Source organism: Capricornis sumatraensis, chromosome 6 (assembly GCF_032405125.1).
Source record: "Capricornis sumatraensis isolate serow.1 chromosome 6, serow.2, whole genome shotgun sequence".
Taxonomy (NCBI): Eukaryota; Metazoa; Chordata; class Mammalia; order Artiodactyla; family Bovidae; genus Capricornis; species Capricornis sumatraensis.
In genome coordinates, this window is record NC_091074.1 from 93,209,725 (window position 1) to 93,235,118 (window position 25,394).

Here is a 25,394-nt window from a genome sequence, read left to right on the forward strand (position 1 = left end):
TCATATTAAATATATAGAATAGACAAACTCATAGAGACAGAAAGATTAGTGATTGCCAGGGACTTGCTGGGGAAGGGTGGGTAGGAGAAAATGGGGAGTACGTGCTTTATATGTATGCAGTTTTCTTTTAGGGTGAAGAAAATGTTCAGGAACTAGGTAGTGGTGATGGTTGTACAATATTGTGAATATACTAAATGTCACTGAATTGTACACTATATAATGGTTAAATGATAAGTTTTATGTTATGTGTATTTTATCACAATTTTTTAAAAGTCTGTTTTCTAGACTACTGAAAAACATTTTAGGACAATTTAGAAATGTTTAGTATACATTGTCTATACTTTATACGCATCACCCTATATTGTATATTTTCAAAACAGATTTGAGATCACATTATCCATACTGCTTTTCAATCTTTTTCTTTTCTGTTACTATAGCTTAGATATCTTTCCACATAATTAAAGAAATTGACTTCATCATTCTTTAAGAGTTATGGGTACACTATAATTATCATTTTAGATTCCCTGCCTTGAGACTCTTTCTTCTCTCCAATCATGTTGTAAATATGACCTAAATTGTCTATTTTCATCATAATTGTATGTTATTTCTCTTAGCTTCATGGAAATAACATCATTTAAAAGTATTTGGTTCTCTTGAGACAAATATGAAGTACTGGTCACAGAACATTATGTGGTAATATTTTCTTTTGTCTTCTGAGACTTTTATGTAATGATAACATACATATAATATAATTACTTTTTCCTTCCAAACCTGGAAAAATGCAGACCATTACATATTAGTGTTTAAAATGCCTAGTTGAAATCTTTGGAAGAATTTCCAATCTTTTCAAACTTTAAAAATTCAGGAAAAACATTCTGTAATTTGATCTATATAAAATAAATTCAATGGCTTAACTTCATATTTGGTTGAAAATATTTAATAGCCATGAGTTCATAGACTCATCTGAATCATTTATTTCTATATCCTAGATAACCTATCATGATAAATGACACATGTATTACTATAGTAGGATTGAAGTGAAGTGAAGTCACTCAGTCGTGTCCGACTCTTTGCGACCCCATGGACTGTAGTCTACCACACTCCTCCGCCCATGGGATTTTCCAGGCAAGGGTATTGGAGTGGGTTGCCATTTCCTTCTCCAGAGGATCGTCCCGACCCAGGGATTGAACCCAGGTCTCCCGCACTGTAGGCAGATGCTTTACCATCTGAGCCACCAGGGAAGTACAACTATTTAAAATACATGGCATAGTAAACAGACTGGAAATAATAAACCAAATAGTAAGTATGGTTTTATAAATATAGTTGTGGAATAAGTAATGTTTTTCTTTTTTCCAATAATTTTATAAGTATATTCTATAAATGATTTTTAATTACTTCAAAATTTATCTTTATAGATTAAATTAAAAGATAATAACTTTAGTTTTTAAAAATTTTCTTCACGGAGGTTCTCTGTCTCTTCCTCTCTTCTACTATTTTCTTACCTGGTAACACATTATAGCTTGATTCTACTCCAGGAACACTTAAAAAAGATTCAAATTTTTCCTCAATACTGTAATCCAAGTTAATTATGGGAAGTTTTGCTGCAGGTGTAACTGTCTTCATCTGTTGAATTCCAAGCTGTCTAGCAGATCTGTGGGTGGGCAAGGAACTTTTTCTCAGTCTTCTATAATACGTCTTCCTTCTTTGCCTCCTAGAAGTTTCTTCATTTTCTCCAAAGTCAGTTTGAAAAATGAGAAGCAGAAGAAAACAATACAAGCTTGAAAACTTCATGCTTTCTTTTTCACCATTTGATTCCTAGGATGAAAATGAAACAGGATTTTGGAGTTAGTGACTAAATTTTTTCCCTCTGAAAGTTGGCGTATAATTGCCTATATCCCTCAGCAACAAGTCTTTGAGAAATAAAACATAGATATATGGGCTCAATGCTATACTATTACTGCCAAGTCAGAATTTAGAATTTTTCTGTCAGAATCAAAGGCTTTTGTTTTTGTTTGGCTGCATTGGATCCTCGCTGCTGCATGGAGGCTTTCTCTAGTTGCAGGTGAGCGGGGGCTACTGCTCATTACAGTCGTGTAATGAGTCGCACAGGCTTATCATTGTGTTGGCTTCTCTTGTTGCGAAGCACAGGCTCTAGGTGCTCAGGCTTCAGTAGTTCCAACACACGGGCTCAGTAGTTGTGGTGTGCAGGCTCCAGGGAAGTTGTGGCTCGTAGGCTCTAGAGTGCCAGCCCAGCAGTTGTGGGATGCCGGGTTAGTTGCTCCTTGGCATGTGGAATGTTCCTGGTCTGGGGATCTAACCCATGTCCCCTGTATTGGCAGGCAAATTCTTACCCACCGTACCACTGTGGAAGTCCAAAGAAATTTTAGTATTTTATCTTTATCTTTATAGACCAGGCATGAGCAAACTTCTGTCTATAAAGAACCAAATAGTAAATATTTTAGGTTTTACAGGCCATGCATTCTTTGTCATAACTACTCCACTCAACTCTTGTAATATGGGAGTAGACAATATGTACGCAAGTGGGTGTGGCTGTGTTCCTATAGAACTCTATTTACGAAAACAGACAGTAGGTCAGACTTAGCCCCTAGGCAATAATTTGGCAGCCCCTTTCTGGACCCACTGTGTTGTAGGTTTCCAGAGGTTACTTGGGAGATTTCTCTCCACCTGTCTGCCAAGTCATTCTGTGACTAACGTCATCCACAACTTACTTTCCCAGCTCTTCTGTTCTATTCTTTTATTCTCTAGTGTTATAATTTTCTTTGTTGGGAAGGAAGCAGCATAATTTCATCATATGAGAATAATAGCAAACTAATACCAGTTATAAAGAGGTAAGAGAGACAAAGTAACTTTTAATCAACGGGTCTTAAGAGCAGCACAGGCATGATAAAGCTGAAAAACATGTTTGAGAAATGCACACTTTTTCAGACCATAAACATGGAGTAGCACAAAACAGAAATCTCTGAGAGGGGGAAAATCCAAATTAATCTCTTGCACACTGCCTAGAGGGAGTTCCTTCCCAAGCTGAAGCCAAAGGTGAAGACCCAAGCAGAGCTTCACAATCTCCCAGAGCTGAAGAAACAAAACCTGGGGCCCCAGAGAGGCAAGAATTTGCAGAGCAGAGTACAGAGAGGTGAGAGCAACCCTGAGAAAGCCTTCCAAAGATGCCAATTCTTCAGCTGAGTACTGATTAACACATTTGTTTGAGTAGACTACTCAACACTGAAGAAAGAACTACCACGAGTGACAAAAAAAAAATTCTTTGGGCTAGAAAAGACCAGGCAGACTCTGTGTGTCCACCAGTCATAGTGGAGAACCTGTACTGCAAAGGGCATCAGGCAGAATGCTCAGAAGGGCATTGGCACATCAAAGAAAACAATTTACTCTGGGCTAATGGCTGATCTGATCACATTTAACAGAACTGAACAGCAAGCCTTCTGGAAAGGATCAAACTATATGCAGTAACTTAACCATGTCCCAGAGCACCCAGCAAGGGTTGGGAAAGTCAGCAAAAATTTACCAGGCACAAAACAGGAATTGTTGACCCATAATGATGAGGAAAATCAATCTATTGAAACACATCCATAGCACAGCTGACATAATTATTAAATAGGTCATTAAAAGATATAAAAACTTTAATTTCAAAGTTGTTAAAACTATAATTTGTATGTTTAGGAAGGTAGAGGAAAGATATTTAAAGAAATCCAAATGAACTTATAAAGATATAAAATACAATGTGAGAGAATAAACTATACTGCAAGGGATGAATAGGACATTAGACACCACAGGAAAAAGTTAGTAAAGTGGAAAATATAGTCATAGAAATTACATAAAATGAAACAGACACACACACAAGACCAGTAAAAAACATGAGCGGAATATCATCAAATTGTTGGGCAACTTTAAGCAGATCAGTTTACATCCAGTTCCAACCCCCGAAGGACTATGTTTGAAGAAATAAAGCCTGGTCTTTTCCCAAATATGAAGAAAATTATAAAGCCACATATCCAATATCAATAAACCCCCAAAATAAGAAATATGAAGAAAATTATGTCAAATAATCTTCATAATCAAATTGCTTTTATACCAGTAATAAGAATATCTTAAAAGTAACCAGAGAAAAAAACATAAGAATAGGATAAAAGAATTCTCATTCAAAACAGTACAAGCCAGAAGACAATGGAGCAATAACTTTTAGGTACTGGGGGAAAAAATAAATTGACTTAGAGTTCTCTATTTTTTTTTTAAGTTTTTTTTTTTGATGTGGACCATTTTTAAAGTCATCATTGAATTTATTACAATATTGTTTCTCTTTTGTGTTTTGATTTTCTAGTCAAGAGACAGATAGTCTCTTAGCTCCCTGACCAGGATTTGGGCCAGCACCCCTTACATTGAAAGGCAAACTCTTAACCACTGGACTGCCAGGGAAGTCCCTACTTAGAGCTGTATACTCAGTGAAAATGTCTTTCAGAAACACAGGCAAAGTAAAGACTTTTTCAGACATAGAAAAGCTGAAGGAATTAATCACCAGCAGAAATGCACTATAAAAAATGCTAACATATAAGGAAAATTATATTAGATGGAATTATGGAGCTACACAAAGGAATGAAACCACAGGAAATGACATACAAATGGATAAGTACTCTTTTACTTTTAAATCTCTTTTAAAAATTATTGTTTAATACAGTCATCTGTTTAACAGTTGTGTTAATATAATACCATTTTGGGGATTTCTATCTTAAGTGAAAGTAAAATGTATGACAACAGAAGCAGAAAGGAGAAAGTGTAAATATACTGTTGTAATGTACTTATAAGTAAAGTGGAATATCAATTGAAGGTAAACTGTAATAAGTTAAAGATACATATTATATGCCCTGTAGCTTAGAGGATAAAGCGTCTGCCTGCAATGCAGGAGACCCGGGTTCGATCCCTGGGTCAGGAAGATCCCCTGGAGAAGGAAATGGCAACCCACTCCAGTACTCTTGCCTGGAAAATCCCATAGATGGAGGAGCCTCGTAGGCTACAGTCCATGGGGTCACAGAGTCAGACATGACTGAGTGACCACATGTTTTTTTTTTAACCACTAAACAAAAAGAGTTATAGCTAATAAGCCAATAAAGATGATAAAGTGGAATAATAAAAATAATCCAAAACATTACATGTGCTATGTGTTGTGCTCAGTCACTCGGTCGTGTCTTGACTCTTTGCAACCCTATGGATTATAGCCCACCAGGCTCCTCTATCCTTGGGATATTCCAGTTAAGAATACTAGAGTGAATTGCCATTCCCTTCTCCAGAGGATCTTCCCAACCCAGAGATAGAACCAGCGTTTCCTGCATTGACAAGCGGATTCTTTACCACTGAGCCACCTGTAAATCATATTGGATGTGGATTCATTAACTGCTACAATTAAAAGGAAGAGGCTATCCAAGTAGAATTTTCTAAGACCCAACTCTATGCTGCCTATAAGAAACTCATGCTAAATAAAAATACAAATAGGTTAAAATTACAAAGATGGGAAATATACCTTGGTAACACTAATGAAAGAAAAAGTGGATGGAATATTTTAGCAATAAAGTATTTTGCCACCAGGGCTTCCCTGCTGGCTCAGTGGTAAATAATTCGCCTGCTAATGCAGGAAACACAGGTTTGATCCCTGGGTCAGTAAGATCCCCTGGAGAAGAAAGTGGTAACCCACTCCAGTATTCTTTGCTGGGAAATCCCATGGACAGAGAAGCCTGGAGACAGTCCATGAGATCGCAAAGAGTTGTTTAGCAACTAAACAATAGCAATATTTTTTTTGACATAATGCTGTTTCACACTTAATAGACTACAGTGTACTGTGAATATAATTTTTATGCACTTGAAAACAAACAAAAGAAATGTGTGACTCCCCTTATTGGTGGTCTAATCAAATCCACAACATCTCTGTAATATGCTTGTATGCTCATTTAATCAGAATTGCATGTTCCTTTATTTATGATCCTACTTTCAGTTTTTGTTTTCATTGTGCTCAGGTGATGCTTCTGTTTCCTTGCAATCTGTATCATTTATAATGGTGCTTTACTCTATAGAACTTAGATTTTGAATGAATCTTTGAAGTCATCTGCTTTTCCATTAATGGGAAATTCTTTATCATCCGTGTTCAAACTGCTCTGCCAGAAAAGTCTTCCTTAGACTGAGCTACAATTTGTTGTTGGTCACATCATGGCTCATAAGAGGTTTAAAGATAAAAGCTACATTTACACAGTTATCTTTCCTCTGAGTTCTTAATCTTTTTTATCAATGCTTTTAAAGATGTGTTTAAGTTTCTAAAAATAGTACATAGTTTTTAAAAACTCAAAATGACATGTAGGCATAAAAGACAAGTTGCCTTAACCATAATTCATAGTTTATTACAAGGGTAGGCATAGTTTTTCTTCAGGGTCCAGAGAGTAAACATTTTCAGCTTTGCAGGATAACAATCTCTGTTGAAACTACTCAGCTCTGTTATTGTACCCCAAAATAGCAGTGGACAAGAAGTAAATGGATGGCCACAACTATGTTCTGATGGCACTTTGAAAAACAGGATTTGGCCTGTGGGCCATAGTTTCCCAACCACTAGTTTAAGAGTATCTTTCAAGATGCCTCCTAAATATGTATGAACATATATATTTAAATATAAATGAACTATTCTGTATGTGTTTTAATACAACCTGTTTTCTTTCCATTCAGTAATAAATTGTGGTCATATGGACATATATAGCAGTGTTTGTAAATGCTTATGGTCTGTGCACACTCTATTTTCATTCCATAAGTTATATAACAATTTGGTGATGGATGTTTAATTTTTTTTCATTTTTCTTTTATTTTATTTTTATTCTCACTCCTGTGAGAATTCCTTGGCAACCCAGTGGTTGTTACTCCACCCTTTCACTGCCAGTGGCCCATGTTCAATCCCTGGTTGGTTAATATATTTTTGCATTATTTTACTTTCAGCCTTTCATATTTTCAATATACTTTCTATTAGCATATCATTTTTAGTGTGATATGACAATTGTTATCTTTGATCTTTTAATTGAATATTTTGTCTATTTGTATTTGTTGTAACATTTGATATCTTTGGATTGAAATCTATTTTCCAACTATCTGTTTTCTAGTTGTCCTACATGTTCTGTGTTTTAAATTTTTTTTCATTCTTGCTTACTTGTGTTTTGCTGCTTTGTTTTTATTATTCCATTAGTAATTATATACTTTTTCCTTTTATATTCTGAGATTACCACATACATCCTTGACTTATCAAGTCTATTATAAATTAGTACCTTTATCTATTCCTGGACAACTTTAACTTTACTTATCTCATTCTGGCACATCTACTACTTTTGTTACATATGTTAGTTCTTTATTCAAAAGACGAAGATGATGATTTTATGCTCACAGTTCATTTAGATCAGGCTCTCTCAATCTTAGCACTATTAACATTTGTTTCAGATAATTCTTTTTTGTAGTGGAGAGGGGAGCTGGCCCTTGTATAGTTAGTAGCATCCCTGGCTTCTACCCAGATACCACTACCACCTTCCTCTCAGTTATAGCAACCAAAAATATCTTCAAATATTACCATATGTGTTTTGGGAGATGGAAAGAATCAGTCTACCTCCAGTTAAGAACCACTAGTTTAGATCTATGTAAATATTTATCCTTTTTCTTTCTCCTTATTTCTTCCTGCATCTCCAGTCTTCTATCAGGATTATTTTCTTCCTAATTGAAGAATACTTTTTAGTAATTCCTTTAGTGCAGGACAACTGGTGACCAGTTCCTTTGTATGTTTGTTTATATGAAAATACTCATATATTATGTTCATTCTGAAAGAATGTATTTACTACATACGGAATTCTAGGTTAACAAGTGTTTTAGCATTTTGAAGATTTCACTCCAATGTCTTCTTTTTTCCATATTTTGTATTGAGTAGTCATCTGTCAATCTAATTATTTTTCCTTTAAAGGTAACTTTTTTTTGGCTGCTTTTAAGATATTCTCTATTGGGATTCATAGCACTTTTTGAATCTGTGATCTTATATTCATCAACTTTGGAAACTTCTTAGCTCTTACCTCTTCAAATAATACTCTCCTGCTTCTCTCTCCTTTTTATTTTTAGGACTACAATGACATGTATGATGTCATGTTAGTCACTCAGTCGTGTCCACCTCTTTGTGATCCCGTGGACTGTAGCCCACCAGGCTCCTCAGTCCATGGAATTCTCTAGGCAAGAATACTGGAATGGGTTGCCATTTCCTTCTCCAACATGTATGATGAAGTGAAGTGAAGTCACTCAGTCGTGTCTAGCTCTTTGCAACCCCATGGACTGTAGCCCACCAGGCTTCTCCGTCCATGGAATTTTCCAGGCAAGAGTACTGGAGTGGGTTGCCATTTCCTACTCCAGGGGATCTTCCTGACCCAGGGATCAACTTGGGTCTCTCACATTGCAGGCAGATGCTTTACTGTCTGAGCCACCAGGGAAGCCCACGTGTATGATAGTCTTCTCATTGTCTTTAATGTCACTTTCTCTCATATTTTTCTTCCTCTGTCACCCTGTGATTGAGCCTGGTTATTCCACTAACCTCTTTTCCATTTACTATCTGTTCAGCTGTGGTTTGTCCACTATTGAATCCATCCATTGACTTCCTTGTTTCTGTTTTTGTGGTTTCTTAGCTTTTTGGGTTTTTTATGGGTTTTTATTCTTTCTGATTCTCTACTGAAATTTTTAATCTTTCATGTTTTCCACATGGTACTCACATTTAAGTCTGAGTCTGACAGTTCCATTTTGGGACCTTTTATATGTCTATTTCTATTGTCTATTATTTCTTTTTAGGTTTTTAGCCATTCTCTTCTGTTTCTTTTTATGCCTGATGGTATTTGACTGCCAGCCATTACGTATGAAAAATTATGAAAATACTTTGAAGCCTATAATGATGTATTATTTATCCTAAAAGATTTACATTCAAACATGAAATTAAGTATACTATCAATCATAAATTACATGATTTGAAGCTGAGTTTCACTATATCTAGTTAATAATTATATTTTAGATCCCAAACCAAAGCCTGGTGATTTCATCAGCCTCACTTTTCCCTACCACCCCTGCTATTTCCTGCTCCTTTCCTTGAGTTTTGTTTCTGTCATGACTTGAGCGGCCGCTTTAAAGCTATGCTAAGTTTCTCAGTCACCTCTTTTGGTTCCACAGATGCCTCCAGAAGAAGAGCTCTTTGGATTTTAGTTTTGTCCTAAATATTGGCCCTGTTATTTTTCCTACTTTTTTAAAAAATAATTCTCAGCAGTCCCAATTGCCTAGACCGCAATTATGAGAGTCAGAAGTCCCCTCAGATTAGTTTTATTTCGCTGAAAATATATCCTCTTTCTTTGAGCGAATGTTTTGGGTTGTAAATTTTAATTATTTTATGTCAGAAAATATCATTTTGTTTAGTTGGAAGTAGAATTATGATTTTAAAATCATTTTCCTTCAATGCTTTACATGTATTGTTCCATTTGTTTTTTATATCTGCTCTTATCGATGAAAAGTTTAACTTGAATCTGATTCTCATCTCTTTGTAATAAATCCTTTTTCCTCTCTCTGGAGAGGTTCTTTTCAGATCTTAAACTTATTTTTAATATTCAGCAGTTTTAACATAATGTACAGGGTTTTTTGTTTGTTTGTTTTTTCCTTCTTTATGTATCCTTCTTGGGATCTTTTACTCCCAAATAGAAGATATCTTTCTTTTCCACATACATTCTTTTAACTCAATTCTTTCCTATACCTATTCAAGGCTGTGTTTTTCCTTTTTAAATTCATTCATATCTTTGTATTTGAAGGATTCCTCACGGTTTCTGTCTCACCACAAGTTTCCCTTCTTATTTCCTACATAGCTATATATCCATGTGTGTATTTATTTGTAATATATCTTCTCTTATTTCTAGGTATTTGGTGAGAGGAAAGGAGTGGTATCTGCTTAGCTTGCCCTCTTGAATCTCGGTAGTTCTTTTTATAACTTCATCCACCAGAATTATCCTCCTCTAGTCAGGTTGTACTTGGGTCACATGCTGATTTGTCACCACTTTATGTTAGCTCAACAAATGGCAGCCTCTAAGGTATTTTCATGTTAACGAACCTCAGCATGCAATCTTTTTTTCAGGATATATGTACATTAATTACTGCATTTCAAACCCGTTACTGTAGGTTATTGAGATGAAACTATATTAGAACTATGTTTTGTAATCTACATTAGTTTTTTAAAAAACTAACTTGCAAAATGTGAGGGAGGAGCAAATTCTCTAGCTGACTGGCAGCTGAAATTGTAAAAGTCAGTTCAGAGAGCAAGCTAATATGTTGGGAAGGAATGATAACACCAGTAGGGGAAAGCAATATGAAAAGTTGTCACGTGAGACAGGGTAGAAATAGAATTTGCTAAGTGGCAAGGGAGATGAACTGTGATAGTGTAAATTCTGTGTTCTACATAAAATCTGTACATGGAGATTTTCTTGCTTTGACAGTTGACATTTGGGTATGTAACTCTCCATTCTGTGGTAGATGAGAGTTATGAGGAGTCAGGCCCTGGACCTAAGGGCTATGGAGGTAAACTTAATGAGTATCTCAGGCATCATGTTGTCCCTGAGCCTGTTAACTTAACAAGAGTATTGCCCAAGCTCACCCTTCTCTCCATTATCCCTACCTATCTCTCTTTGCCTCCCCCGCCCCAAATTGGCTCATTTTTTGCTTATATAGAAGCCTAAATAGATATATACAGAAATAAATTTACAGAGCTATCTTAATTTTAACAACATCAGACTCTAAATAGTCTCATTGAAATGTTTAAATAATTTTTATGAAATGACCTCTCAATACTAATTTTATCATTGATGCCTAGGTCTTTGTTATTTTCAGTGATTTATAAAATTTCACATTGCATTTAATATTTACTTTATAATTGAGTGAATATGTTTCTGGAGGTAAACTTTTATGAGACAGTAGGTCTAACCACTGTAGGCATTATTTTGATCAAGTAAAATTGTCTTTTTAGTATTTTTTGTGTTTATCCCAACATTAAATATCATCTGTAAATCTTGATTAACTTTTTTTTTCATTAAAGTTGTTCATCGGCTGTCTTAAATAAGCTTTAAAAGGGTTTAAATTCAATTTTAATGTTCTATACAAAGCCACAAGATACCTAATTATCCCTTTTAACTTCACTTAGTAGGCTTAAAATGAAAAACATTTTTAATTGATCCTTTGTGCTCTTTAGGACTGTAAAATAGAAAAGAATGAAATTTTCAAACCAACTTATACTTCTATTGAACAAGTAATTCTATTTAAACATATAAAAATATATTTAATCCTAATTTCATAAAGTTTTAAATACTTCAGAAGTAGTCATCCTGGAAAAAAAACAAGTAAACAAAATAATGTACACTTTAAACTTTAAAAGTCTTTTAGTAAGAGCTAATTTCCTCAAGTGCTAAACATATTTGCAACACAAAACACCCAAATATTAAAACGATTCCACACGCTTTAGTAGAAACTTAAAATTTAAAATATTTTACCTGGAAATCTAAACTAAGTAGGCTTTGCTTGGTGTCATTTAAGTCTCCAGATGAAAATGAAACAAAACCAGAGCTTTCTTTAAGACAAAGAAGGGAGTGTTGAAAAATGTTAACTGATTTCTTTGTGAAATCTAAAATAACTGCCTCCCTTGGGGTTACATGCCTTTCGGTTCTTTGTGAAGAAAATCAGCCAAGAGAGTAACTAGGGAAAATGGTTACCAAGGCAAATATTTGTTCTAAATCACGGGAAAATGGAAAGCAGCGGGCGGTGGGAGGAGGGCGGGAAACATTAGTCTGTAGGCTGAGAAAGTGGAGTTAGTAGCACAAAAGTGGGGCTTAAGAAATGTGTGATTTTCACAGACTAATTGCATTAAAAATGTTAACATGCATACTAGCCTGTCACTTGAGCTTTATCAGACTGCAGAGATGCTATTGTTGCCGAATTAGAGGACTATACATTCCTGGAATGCCTTAATTGGGTTAATGTTATTTAAAGCTTTAATCAGCTCCCTACCAGCCATACCAATCTCACACACAATATTGTTAACAAAACAGGGCTTCCCTGGTGGCTCAGTGGTAAAGAATTTGCCTGCAAGCAGACACGGGTTTGATCCCTGATCCAGGAAGACCCCACATGCTGCTGCTCACAGTAACAAAGACCAAGAACAGCCAGAAATAAATAAAGTTTTTAAAAGCTGTTATATATTAGTGTCACTTAAATTATATAACTTCCAACCTTAAACAATAATAAAATAGGCAAAAGAGCCATGAGGCTTCTGATTAGGGCAGATTGGTTATCTAGTTCAGCCTCAGTTTCTTCATCTGCAAATGAGCTGGTTACAGTCAGATCAAGGTTCCTGGCCCACAGTGCTGCTAATGGGGGACTTTGGATGAATTACTGCTGTTTGTAACTAATGTTTATTCTTTATACAGCTGGGATGGTAATACCTACCTTTCAAATTTTTGTGCAAGTAGAATGAATAGCATATACAAAATGCCTGCCATAGACTAGGTAATTTTAATATCTGTTTTTTTTAAATTCTTACTTTACCTCAGGGGTCTAAATTGCTTGACAGAGAAGAACTACATTTTTGTCTTTCCAAAATCTTAATGTGACTTGGATAGATCAAATCAAGATGATAGACTGAGCACATGGGCCACCCAAATTCCTAAAACTAAAAACTACATTTTCTTTTAAAAATGTAGTACTGCACCACAAAATTATTAGTACTATTAGAAGACAAAATTTTTGATAAATTCCTTAAAGACTGAAAGCACTTAGGCTCTGTCTGACAGATGACACTATAGCCCAAACAGGTGTAAGACAGGATAATTTTATGGGTGTTCCAAGTTTAAAAATTACAGATCTTAGGAATGGTGAGATTCATTGGGAAACCGCACTCAGCAGAAGCAGGGTATATGACCCCAATCCTCCTGATGTCTCCATCATTTGTTCCAAGTATTATGCATGTACCTCCATATTGAACCCATGTTCTCATCTACTTGGTCTTGCGTGCCTAATAGGAAAGGGATCCAAACTAGCTCAACCCAGTACAAACACTAAGTTGAATATCTCTACCCACACATTCTGAGCTTTTAGTCAGTGATTCTAACATAAGTAGATAGCCCAGGATTACCAAATATTTGGGAAGATACTAACATTAGAGATAGGAGTTCCCCTCGTCTCTTCCCCCAGAATACCTACACACAATCCGAAAGAGCTTTGGAAGTTAAATCAAGAATGAGATGCCACTAGACACCTATTAGAATTGCAAAAACCAAAACAGTGAGGATACAAAGTGCAAGTGAGAACGTGGGGCAGTAAGAATTCTCGTTCACTGCTGGTGGGAGTACTAAATGATACAGACTCTTTTGAAGGTAGTTTGGAGGTTTTCTAGAAAAATTCTGCAGTCAAGCTCCTTGATATTTACCCAAATGAGTTGAAACCACAAAAACCTGCACACAGATGTTGACAGCAGCTTTATTCATAATTGCCAAAACTTGGAAGCAGCCTTCAATAGGTGAATGGATAAACTGTGGTACATCCTACAATGGAATATTATTTAGTGCTAAAAAGAAATAGGCTATTAAGCCATGAAAAGACATGGAGGAACTTTAAATGCGTATTGATTAGTGATTCCAACTATGTGACATTCTGGAAAAGATAAATCTGTCAAGACAATGATAAGGTCAATGGTTGCCAGGGGTTGTTGCGGGGGCAGGTGGGGGGAGTGGGTCGGAGAGAAATGAATAGGTGAAATCACAGAGGATTTTTAAGGCAGTGGAAATACTGTATATGATATCATGATGAATACATGTCTTTGTACAGTTATCTAAACTCAGAATGTGCATACCAAGAGTGAACCCTAATGTAACTTATAAACCTGAGTGATTATGTTGTATATAGGTTCATCAGATGTAACAAATGCACCACTCTACTGGGAGATGTTAATCAGGGAGGCTGTGTGATGAGAGTACTAGGGATATATGGAAAACTTCTGTACCTTCCTCTCAGTTTTTCTGTGGATCTGAAACTGCTCTAAAAAAAAAAGAGAGTCTTTAGGCCTTCCCTAGGAACTTCCCTATAGCTCAGATGGTAAAGAATCTGCCTGTAATGCAAGAGATCCAGGTTCGATCCCTGGGTCAGGAAGATCCCCTGCAGAAGGAAATGGCAACCCACTCCAGTATTCTTGCCTGGAGAAGTCCATGGACACAGGAGCCTGCCACGCTACAGTCCATAGGGTCGCAAAGAGTCAGACATGCCTGAGCAACACACACACACACACACACCCAGGCCTTCCCTGGTGGTCCAGTGATTAAGAATCTCCCTGTCAATGCAGGAGACACGGGTTCAGTCCCTGGCCTGGGAAGCTTCCACATGCCGTGGTACAGGTAAGTCCTTGTGACACAACTACCACAGCCTCTGAGCCACAACTACCAAAGCCCACACACCTGGAACCCATGTTCTGCAAGGAAGAATAGCCCCTGCTTGCTGCAACTAGACAGCGTCCATGCATCAAAAATAATAAAATAAATTTTTAAAATAGTCTTTAAAAGAGAATGTGGCCTGATTTGAAATATATGCATTGTTTTCGGAAGAAAAAAATGTGAATAACATGCAGTATTAGACACATTGCTTAGAGCAAACAGAAACTCATTCTTTTGAGAACAACTTACCAATAGCTATATTCTGTCCCAGCCTTCCACTTCTAGGAATCCATTATAGAAACATGTCTTCCTCTGCACAAGTGTACCTTCAGGAAAGTACTTTGAAGCATTGTACCCAAGTGTGCTGCTACTGCTGCTAAGTCGCGTCAGTCGTGTCCGACACTGTGTGACCCCATAGACAGCAGCCCACCAGGCTCCCCTGTCCCTGGGATTCCCCAGGCAAGAACACTGGAGTGGGTTGCCATTTCCTTCTCCAGTGCATGAAAGTGAAGTGAAAGTGAAGTTGCTCAGTCATGTCCGACCCTCAGCGACCCCATGGACTGCAGCCTACCAGGCTCCTCCGTCCATGGGATTTTCCAGGCAGGAGTACTGGAGTGGGGTGCCATTGCCTTCTCCCATACCCAAGTGTAGAGGGTAGGAACAGTAGGCTGTTATAAAGTTATATCAAGAGACTGAAGTAACAATTTATTATACAGACATCATAGTTGTCCACAGTATTACCAAGAAGAAAGAAACTTTAAAGCAGCGCATGTGCTATTATGTTACCTTCTTTTAACTTACACAATTTAGTATCTTCCTAGAGAAAAAATTAGAAGAAATAAATAACTGTTAGTTATCTTTGGGTGATGGAATTATGAGAGGATTTTTAGTATGTAATTCTGTATTCTTATGATGTTTTGAGCTTTTCATAACCAGATCAGACAAAAGGAATCTTTAAAAAAATTTGTTTAAACAGTCAGGAAAGAAATAATTTAAATAGCAGCAAAGAGGAATAGCCAAGACTGGCAAAGTTGCAGAGAACCAGATAATACAGTTTCTGAGGTCCCTGCTTTAAAATCTTGTGAGTTAATGGACAGTTACATGAGTCCTTCTGCAGAAACTGTTTTAACCACACTAGTATCAACACATGGAAAATGCTGGTATTAGTGTTCTCCTCCCTTTTATTATTGCAGCCATAACTGTGTTCTAAAGCTTGGCTCTGATGGCTGCTCTGCAGTTTGGTGTTGGTCACCAAACAGGATGTTAACAGGTCCTTCAGCACAGCCAGTGCACGTTCCAACTCCAAAACATATTTTTGACTTACGTCTCCTTTTCGGTATTTTTACCTCTGTGGTAGAAAGTACCAATGAGTTAGTTTCTCTTTTAAGGTTGTAGTTCCTTATGACAACTTTGTAGATAACACTCAGATAACGCTAAATTTTGAAAATTTTAAGTAAGGGTTCTCTCAGAAATGGGAGTCTTATCTTACCTCAAGCCTATTCTATATCCATTCCTAGTGTCATAGTCAAATGCCTTTTCAGCTAACTCATACTGAAGTTGCTTCATCTTCCCATAAAGAATACTACACACATCTTTTGGCCACATCACATGTAGTAACATGTGCCCCAGGCATTCGAAGTCCAGAATCTCAACCAGTGGACCACCAGGGAAGTTCCTTCAGTTCAGTTCAGTCGCTCAGTCGTATCCAACTCTTTGCGACCCCATGAATCGCAGCACGCCAGGCCTCCCTGTCCATCACCAACCCCCGGAGTTCACTCAGACTCACGTCCGTCGAGTCGGTGATGCCATCCAGCCATCTCATCCTCTGTCGTCCCCTTCTCCTCCTGCCCCCAATCCCTCCCAGCATCAGAGTCTTTTCCAATGAGTCAACTCTTCGCATGAGGTGGCCAAAGTACTGGAGTTTCAGCTTTAGCATCAGTCCTTCCAAAGAAATCCCATGGCTGATCTCCTTCAGAATGGATTGGTTGGATCTCCTTTCAGTCCAAGGGACTCTCAAGAGTCTTCTCCAACACCACAGTTCAAAAGCATCAATTCTTCGGCACTCAGCCTTCTTCACAGTCCAACTCTCACATCCATACATGACCACAGGAAAAGCCATAGCTTTGACTAGACGGACCTTAGTCGGCGAAGTAATATCTCTGCTTTTGAATATGCTGTCTAGGTTGGTCATAACTTTTCTTCCAAGGAGTAAGCGTCTTTTAATTTCATGGCTGCAGTCACCATCTGCAGTGATTTTGGAGCCCCCAAAAATAAAATCTGACACTGTTTCCACTGTTTCCCCATCTATTTCCCATGAAGTGATGGGACCGGATTCCATGATCTTCATTTTCTGAATGTTGAGCTTTAAGCCAACTTTTTCACTCTCCACTTTCACTTTCATCAAGAGGCTTTTTAGTTCCTCTACACTTTCTGCCATAAGGCTGGTGTCATCTGAAGACCCTACTACAGGCTTATATTAATCAACACATTCTTCTAAACAGTTCTTTAAGATCAGCATAACCATACTATAACCTGACAAGGAAATTATAAAAAAGGGTAATTATAAATCAGTCTCACTAATGAACATAGATCTTAGAAAACTAAAATATTAGCAAACCAAATCTACTAGTATATAAATAGGATAATATATCATGACTATACTAGGTTTATTCAACAAATACCTGGTTGATTTAAGGATAAAATCCAAACATTATATGATCATCTTAATGTTTAAAGAAGGAAGAAGGAGGAAGAAAGCTTTTACATACTAGAAATAAAAGAGAACTCAGTCTCTCAGTGTATCTACAGAAAATAACTTGCTTCCACTCCTAGCTATATACCCAAGAGAAGTGGAAACATAAATCCACATAAAAACTGTACACCAATTTTGAAGCTACACTTTTCATAACAGCCAAAATGTGGGAACAACTCAAATATCCAGCCGATGACTGGAGAAAGTAAGTATATGCTGTTTCTACAGTGGGATATTATTCAGCAATGAAAAGGAATGGTATGATACATGGTACAACGTGGATGAACCTCAAACATATTATGTTCAGTGCAAGAAGCCAATCACAAGAGGCCACATATTGTATGCCTCTTTTATATGAAGTGTCCACAGTAGGTAGATCCACTAGGCAGAAAGTAGATGAGTGGTTGTTGGGGTGAGGAGACTTAGAGTGGGGTGACACAATGGGGAGTGACTGCTAATGAGTACAGTGTTTGTTCATAAAGTGACCCAAACATCCCAAAAATATATATTAGTGATATCACCCAAATATGAAAATACTAAAACCCACTAAATTGTTTACTCTAAAAGGGTGAATTTAATGATATGTAAATTATATCTCAGCAAAGCTATTATTAAAAAATATTCAATATTGTAATACTAAAACTTTTCCCTTTCTAGGAACGAGACAAGCAGGCTCACTGAAAGTTCTGGCCAGTGCAGTAAAACAAGAAAAAGGAAAAAAAAAAATTATGTAGAAAAGTAGGAAATTGGGTATAAGTAGAAAATTGGGTATTCTCTGGTGGTTCATTGGTTGGGACTTTTGCTGCCAGCCCCCCAAGTTCAATCCTTGGTCAGGAAACTTGAGATCCAGCAGGACATGTAATGCAGTCCCCCAAAAAGTGTAAGAAAATTAAAGAAGGAGAATACTCTTATTAGACAGGTGAAATGCTTTCTTTGCATAGGAAATCTAAAATGAGGGGGTGGTGAAATGAGTAAAGGGAGTCAACTGTATGGTGAGATATGGAAAATAAATTTTTTCTGATGAGCATATTACAAGTGCTTAGGAAGCATCACTACAAACAAAGATAGTGGAGGTGATGGAATTCCAGATGAGCTGTTTCATATCCTAAAAGATGATGCTATGAACGTGCTGCACTCAATATGCCAGCAAATTTGGAAAACTCAGCAGTGGCCACAGGACTGGAAAAGGTCAGTTTTCATTCCAATCCCAAAGAAAGGCAATGCCAAAGAATGTTCAAACTACCACACAATTGTACTCATCTCACACACTAGCAAGGGAATGCTCAAAATTCTCCAAGTTAGGGTTCAACAGTACATGAATCAAGAAATTCCAGATATTCAAGCTGTATTTAGAAAAGGCAGAGGAACCAGAGATCAAATTGTCAGCATCCTTTGGACTATAGAAAAAGCAAGAGAATTCCAGAAAAACATCTACTTCTGCTTCATTGCCTCTGCTAAAGCCTTTTTGTGGGTCACAACAAACTGTGGAAAATTCTTAAAGAGAAGGGAACACCAGACCACCTTACATGCCTCCTGAGAAATCTGTATGCAGGTCAAGAAGCAACAGTTAGAACCAGACCTGGAACAATGGACTGGTTCCAAAGTGGGAAAGGAGTACAGCAAGGATGCATATTGTCACCCAGCTTATTTTATTTATATGCAGAGTACATCATCAAAATTCTGGGCTGGATGAAGCACAAGCTGGAATCAAGATTGCCAGGAGAAATATCAATAACCTCAGATATGCAGATAATGCCACCCTTATATCAGAAAGCAAAGCAGAACTAAAGAGCCTCTTGATGAAAGTGAAAGATATAGCTAGTCAATCCTAAAGGAAATCAGTCTTGAATATTCATTGGAAGGACTGATGCTGAAACTGAAGCCCCAATACTTGGCCACCTGATGTGAAGAACTGACTCACTGGAAAAGACTCTGATGCTGAGAAAGATTGAGCAAAAGGAGAAGGCAACAGAGGATGAGATGGTTAGATAGATAGCATCACCAACTCAATGGACATGAATTTGAACAGACTCTGTGAGATAGTGAAGGACAGAGAAGCCTGACATGCCACAGTCCATGGGTTACAAAGAGTAGGAAACCACTTAGCAACTGAACAACAATATTCCATTGTATATATGTACACATGTTCTTTATTCATTCCTCTGTCAATGAACATTTATGTTGCTTCCATGTCTTGGCTCTTGTAAGCAGAACTGCAATGAATTCTGGGGTGCCTGTATCCTTTTGAACCATGGATTTCTCTGTATATATGCCCAGGGGTGGGATTGCTGGATCATATGATAACTATTTTTAGTTTCTTAAGGAACTTCCAGATTGTTCTCCACAGTGGGTGTACTATTTTATTTTACATTCCCACCCACAGTGTAGGAGGGCTCCCTTTTCTCCATACCCTCTCCAGCATTTATAGACTTTTTTATGATGGCCTTTCTGACTGGCATGAGGTGGTATTTCATTGTAGTTTTGATGTGCATTTTTCTAATAATTAGTGATGTTAAACATCTTTTTATACGTCTCTTGGCCATCTGCATGTCTTCTCTAGAGAAATGTCTATTTAGGTCTTCTGCCCATTTTTTGACAGGGTCGTTTGTTTTTTGGATGTTGAGCCACATGAGTTGTTTGTAAATTTTGCAGACTAATCCCCTATCAGTTGCAGTGTTTGCAAAAATTTTCTCCCATTCCATGGGTTGTCTTTTTGTTTTGTTTGTGATTTCCTTCGCTGTGCAAAAGCTTTCAAGTTTAATGAGGTCCCATTTGTTTATTTTGGTTTTATTTCCACAACTCTACTCAGAAAATGGCTCAGAAAAGATACTGCTGTGTTTTATGTCAAAGAGTGTTCTGCCTATGTTTTCCTCTAAGAGTTTTATCCAGTTTTCCCAGCACCATTTCTTGAAGACACTGTCTTTTCTCCATTGTACAGTCTAGCCTCCTTTGTCGTGTTAGTCACTTAGTCGTGTCTGACTCTTTATGATCCCATGGGCTATAGACCACCAGGCTCCTCTGTCCATGGGATGCTCCAAGCAAGAATACTGGAGTGTGTTGTCATTCCCTTCTCGAGGTAATCTTCCTGCCCCAGGGATTAAACCCAGGTCTCCCACATTGCAGGCAGATGCTTTACTGTCTGACCCACCTGAGAATGCCTTCTTGGTTGTAGATTTATTGACCATAGGTGTGTGAGTTTATTTCTTGGCTTTATATCCTGTTCCATTCATCTATATTTCTGTTTTTGTGCCAGTACTATACTATTTTGATGACAGTTGCTATGTAGTATAAAGTTAGGGAATGTGATTCCTCCAGCTCCATTTTCCTTTCTTAAGATTGCTTTGCCTATTCAGGGTCTTTTGCATCTCCTTACAAATTTTAAGGGTTTTTTTTTTTACCTTGTTCTAGTTCTGTGGGAAATGCCTTTGTTGATTTGATAGGGATTGCATTGAATCTGTAGATTGCCTTGGTCAGTATAGTCATTTTGATAGTATTGATTCTTGCAATCAAGAACATGGTAGGTCTTTCCAGCTGTTTGTGTCATCTTCAATTTCTTTCATCAGCATCTATAGCTTTCAGTGTACAGGTCTTTTGTCTCCTCTGGTATGTTTATTCCAAGACCAGGCTAACATCACTTAACACTTGGACTTGAATGTCACACTCTGGAGATAGCTGAGTCATTCAGGCTTAGGTCATGAACACAAAAGAATGGATAGCTGGGATAGCTTAATATTCACAGCTCCCAGCTATCCATTCTTTTGTGTTCATGATCTAAGCCTGAATGACTCAGTTATCTCCAGAGTGTGACATTCAAGTCCAAGTGTTAAGTGATGGCGCTGACTGTGTCTCAGTGGAATTGTGGGGCCATTGAATCAGCAGCATGGCATTGTGCATAACTGTGATTTGTTCTTCTTTGTTTACTAATATATTCAGCTTCTGTCAGTCAGAAAGAATCTTCCTATATCCTGTCTGGACGTCCTCAAACTACCATCTATTTCATCTTCCTAGTCTCTCCTTGATTTCTTGAAATAATATCTACAGAAAATACCTCCATGTGTTCGGCCTCCCATTTGTTCCTTAATCTTCTGTGATTCAGCTGTGGCATTTATGGTCGGTGTAAAAGTGCCCTCTCAAACATTCAGTGGCCCACAGAAGCCATCTATCAGCCTTCTTTTTTCTTATTGTCTTATTGATCGCCCTATTCTTGGAAATCTATCTACCCTTCCTTCTATCCATCTTTCTTTCTCTTCATCTTTTACTGACTTCATCCCACCCACTTCCACATCATAAATATTCATGTTCTCCATCCTCCATAGCCCTCTTCTGTATCTGTCCTTGCTTGCTCTCATAATATTGTTCATCCAGTAAGCAAACATAAAGGAGCACTAACCACATTGCTTTAACATACGCCAGTGAGCTACAGATCTATTCTAAGCTCTTAACTGTTTCCTGAGCTTTATATCCAAATTGCCAACTTTCATTTGTTCACCTTGGTTTGGATCTCTCCCACGCATTGTATCAGCACATACAGAAGAACAAGATGTACCGTCTACTCCAAAACTTGTTATTCCTCCTGTATTCCTTATTGTGATAACTCGTGGAAATTCAGAAATGCAAGATTTACCTAATTACTGGTTTTACTGCTCAGAGGGGTTTTAAATTTTGGTTCCATCTCTCCCTTTTATAGCTATTTATTTAAGTTTAGGCTTGAAAGGAGATGTGAGTTTATATCATGTCTTCACAGCCAGGATATAGTTTTGCTTATCCAAACCAACTTTTATTAACACTTGCAATATTCGGACAAGTGTTTCAAGAGGTTTAGGTTAAATTTTTTGGAGGAGAAATTTTGTGCAAAGAAAATAACATTTGATATTTATGGTTTAATTTCCATTCTTAAAAACTACAGTGATTTTTTTTTTTTTTGCCATAAGAATGTACATTCAAGGGTAAAAATATAATGCATGTTATTTTAGCAGTTGGTTTTATAGAGTCTTAAAAATAACCTAAGAACAGACATTTTTTGTATGTCCTTTGGCAGAATCAGGTCCTCACTTTTTCCTACATACCCTATACATGAAGGGGATAGAAGAGAAAGAAACTGGCAGCATTAACTAGCTCCACTATGTGCCAAATGCTCTCTGGCTAGGGACAGTACTCAATAAATCCTTCAACCCAATAATGTAGCTTGTTATACTCCAGTTTTCAGAGGAAGAACACTGAAGTATTACAGTCTAAATGAGGAAACTAAAGCTTCACAGAGTTAATTTGTCTGACTTGCTGAGAAATGGAAGAACTGAGCATAACTTCATTAGTCTGATTTCTTTCTTTTCACAACAGTCAGGCTACACACTTTTCAGCTCACCCCTACAGTGTTCCTTCTCCCAGCAGAAATGGAAGGATGGGTAGAATATATTCTGCAGCCCACATCAGCAGAAACTGACTCTCATTACCATTATGGCTCCACATGTCCATAAACCATAGGAGTCAGATGCCTTCAAGATGAAAACCAGATTGCCTGAGTGTTTGGGGAGCAGACATGATGAAAGTCACTGCAGAGGCATCAGGGCCAGAATTCATCTTGGCCTCTGGCCTGCCAGGGAGAACTGGATGAGTCCCACCCTCCCCTGGGACTAGGTTCTTATCTTTAAAAAAGACCACTGTTGACAACCCAGGTGTTTTTCTCTGGCATTCTGGATGTGTCATTCCCACTTTGGGATGAACCACCACAGCCACAGCCTCCAAAACTGCTCTTTCCCTGTAATTTTCCTCCTGCCAACTCTGAAACCTACACTTAGCATGAGGTTTGTGAGATGATTACACATATGGTAGTTTTAACGTTTGCTGGAAATGGGATTCTTTTCTACTGATACACTGTCTGAAGGCAGTGGCTATAAATCAGAGCAACCACAATATTTACAAAGGTATTTTGTGAAAAAGAAGACTTTGGCAACCGGTTAAGCCATCACTCATGGGGGATAAAGTGAAGCTCTCTTGCAGTTTAATAAATCAAAACATAGTGTGTTTGTCCATGGCCTCATTTTTTCCCCATTACTGGTGGGTGATATCATCTTTTTCATTTCCATTAGAATCTTTCAGCATCTGAGAGTAGGAAAAAATTAATGCTAACTTCATTTATTCCACTTTTTAAACAAATTTAATTTTAATTCTAGCAGATTTCTAAGTGCAATTTTCAAACTCTCCTAGGGTTTATGGAATTTTTATGAATAGTATTCTGGAAATAACTGACTTTTCTGTATGTGCAAGATATTGTTTTTGAATTAAGTTCTTTTCTCAATTTGCCCAGATGAAACTCTGATCTTAAAAAGAATAAAACTAAACTCCTCCCTCCAAATTACAGCAGAAGAGTAGATTTAGAAATTGCTAAAACAATGTGTAACAAAGACTAAAATATCCATGATCATACCCTGTTGACACAACTAATGCATAAATAATAGTATTTTTAAACACAGTGCTCATCTTTACTCTGCATTTCTCTACCAGAGTGAAAAGTTTGAATGTGGCCACTCACATGCATATAGGTATTGAAAGCAAACAGGTGTTATTGCTTTAAAAACTCAAGACTCCACCTTCTGATAGCCTGATCTTTTCTTCAGTCCCTAACTTTAATATCATCTTTTCCAAGAAACTGTCTCTAGTTCCACAGTTCACCCATAGTAGCACACTAGCTTTACTACTTTGCCAGGACTGATTAACTCTGTTTTATATTATAAATAGTGGTTTCCATACATTTTCCCCAAATGTATATAAATTCTTTCAGGACTTATACACATGTGTGCTGCTAATTAAGTCATTTAAGTTTTTTTTTTTTTTTTTCTTTACTGTGTGCATCTTCAGCTCATTGCTAAAATCTGTAAAAAAAAAAAAATAATAAGGATGACAAAGGTCTTACTTACACTTGATTAGAATCAGTTCTTGTGACTGTGTGGATGACAATAAACTGTGGAAAATTCTGAAAGAGATGGGAATACCAGACCACCTGACCTGCCTCTTGAGAAACCTATATGCAGGCCAGGAAGCAACAGTTAGAACTGGACATGGAACAACATACTGGGTCCAAATGGGAAAAGGAGTATGTCAAGGCTGTATGTTCTCACCCTGCTTATTTAACTTATATGCAGAGTACATCATGAGAAATGCTGGGCTGGATGAAGCACAAGCTGGAATCAAGATTGCCAGGAGAAATATCAATAACCTCAGATATGCAGATGACACCACCATTAAGCCAGAAAGTGAAAAAGAACTAAAGAGCCTTTTGATGAAAGTGAAAGAGGAGAGTGAAAAAGTTGGCTTAAAGCTCAACATTCAGAAAACTAAGATCATGGCATCTGGTCCCATCACTGCATGGGAAATAGATGGGGAAACAGTGGAAACAGTGTCAGACTTTATTTTGGGGGGCTCCAAAATCACTGCAGATGGTGATTGCAGCCATGGAATTAAAAGACGCTTACTCCTTGGAAGGAAAGTTATGACCAACCTAGATAGTATATTCAAAAGCAGAGACATTACTTTGCCAGCAAAGGTCCGTCTAGTCAAGGCTATGGTTTTTCCAGTGGTCATGTATGGATGTGAAAGGTGGACTGTGAAGAAAGCTGAGTACCAAAGAATTGATGCTTTTGAACTGTGGTGTTGGAGAAGACTCTTGAGAGTCCCTTGGACTGCAAGGAGATCCAACCAGTCCATTCTAAAGGAGATCAGTCCAGGGTGTTCTTTGGAAGGACTGATACTAAACCTGAAACTCCAATACTTTGACCACCTCATGGGAAGAGTTGACTCATTGGAAAAGACTCTGATGCTAGGAGGGATTGGGGGCAGGAGGAGAAGGGGATGACAGAGGATGAGGTGGCTGGATGGCGTCACTGACTCGATGGACATGAGTTTGGGTGAACTCTGAGAGTTGGTGATGTACAGGGAGGCCTGGCATGCTGCAATTCATGGGGTCCCAAAGAGTCGGACACAACTTAGCGACTGGACTGACTGAACTTAGTACTAAGTTCAGTCCAGTTCAGTCGCTCAGTCATATCCAAGTCTTTTCGACTCCATGGTCTGCAGTATGTCAGGCTTCCTTGTCCATCACCAACTCCCAGAGCTTAGCCAAACTCTTGTCC

General features: G+C 37.6%; 2 protein-coding genes across 4 annotated transcripts in view; one reads left to right on the forward strand and one right to left on the reverse strand.

Moving 5' to 3' along the window:
- Positions 1-11,685, reverse strand: part of ECM2 (extracellular matrix protein 2) — a 39,950-nt gene extending 28,265 nt beyond the window's left edge. For all 3 annotated transcript variants that reach the window (XM_068974044.1, XM_068974043.1, XM_068974042.1), the window contains exons 1-2: positions 11,589-11,685; positions 1,503-1,815 (exon numbers count right to left, since the gene is read on the reverse strand). In XM_068974044.1, the coding sequence (XP_068830145.1) occupies positions 1,503-1,791 (289 nt within the window). In that variant the 5' untranslated portion in view covers positions 1,792-1,815; positions 11,589-11,685. The remainder of the gene's footprint in view (positions 1-1,502; positions 1,816-11,588) is intronic.
- Positions 1-25,394, forward strand: part of CENPP (centromere protein P) — a 233,033-nt gene that overhangs the window by 185,133 nt on the left and 22,506 nt on the right. The window lies entirely within an intron of this gene.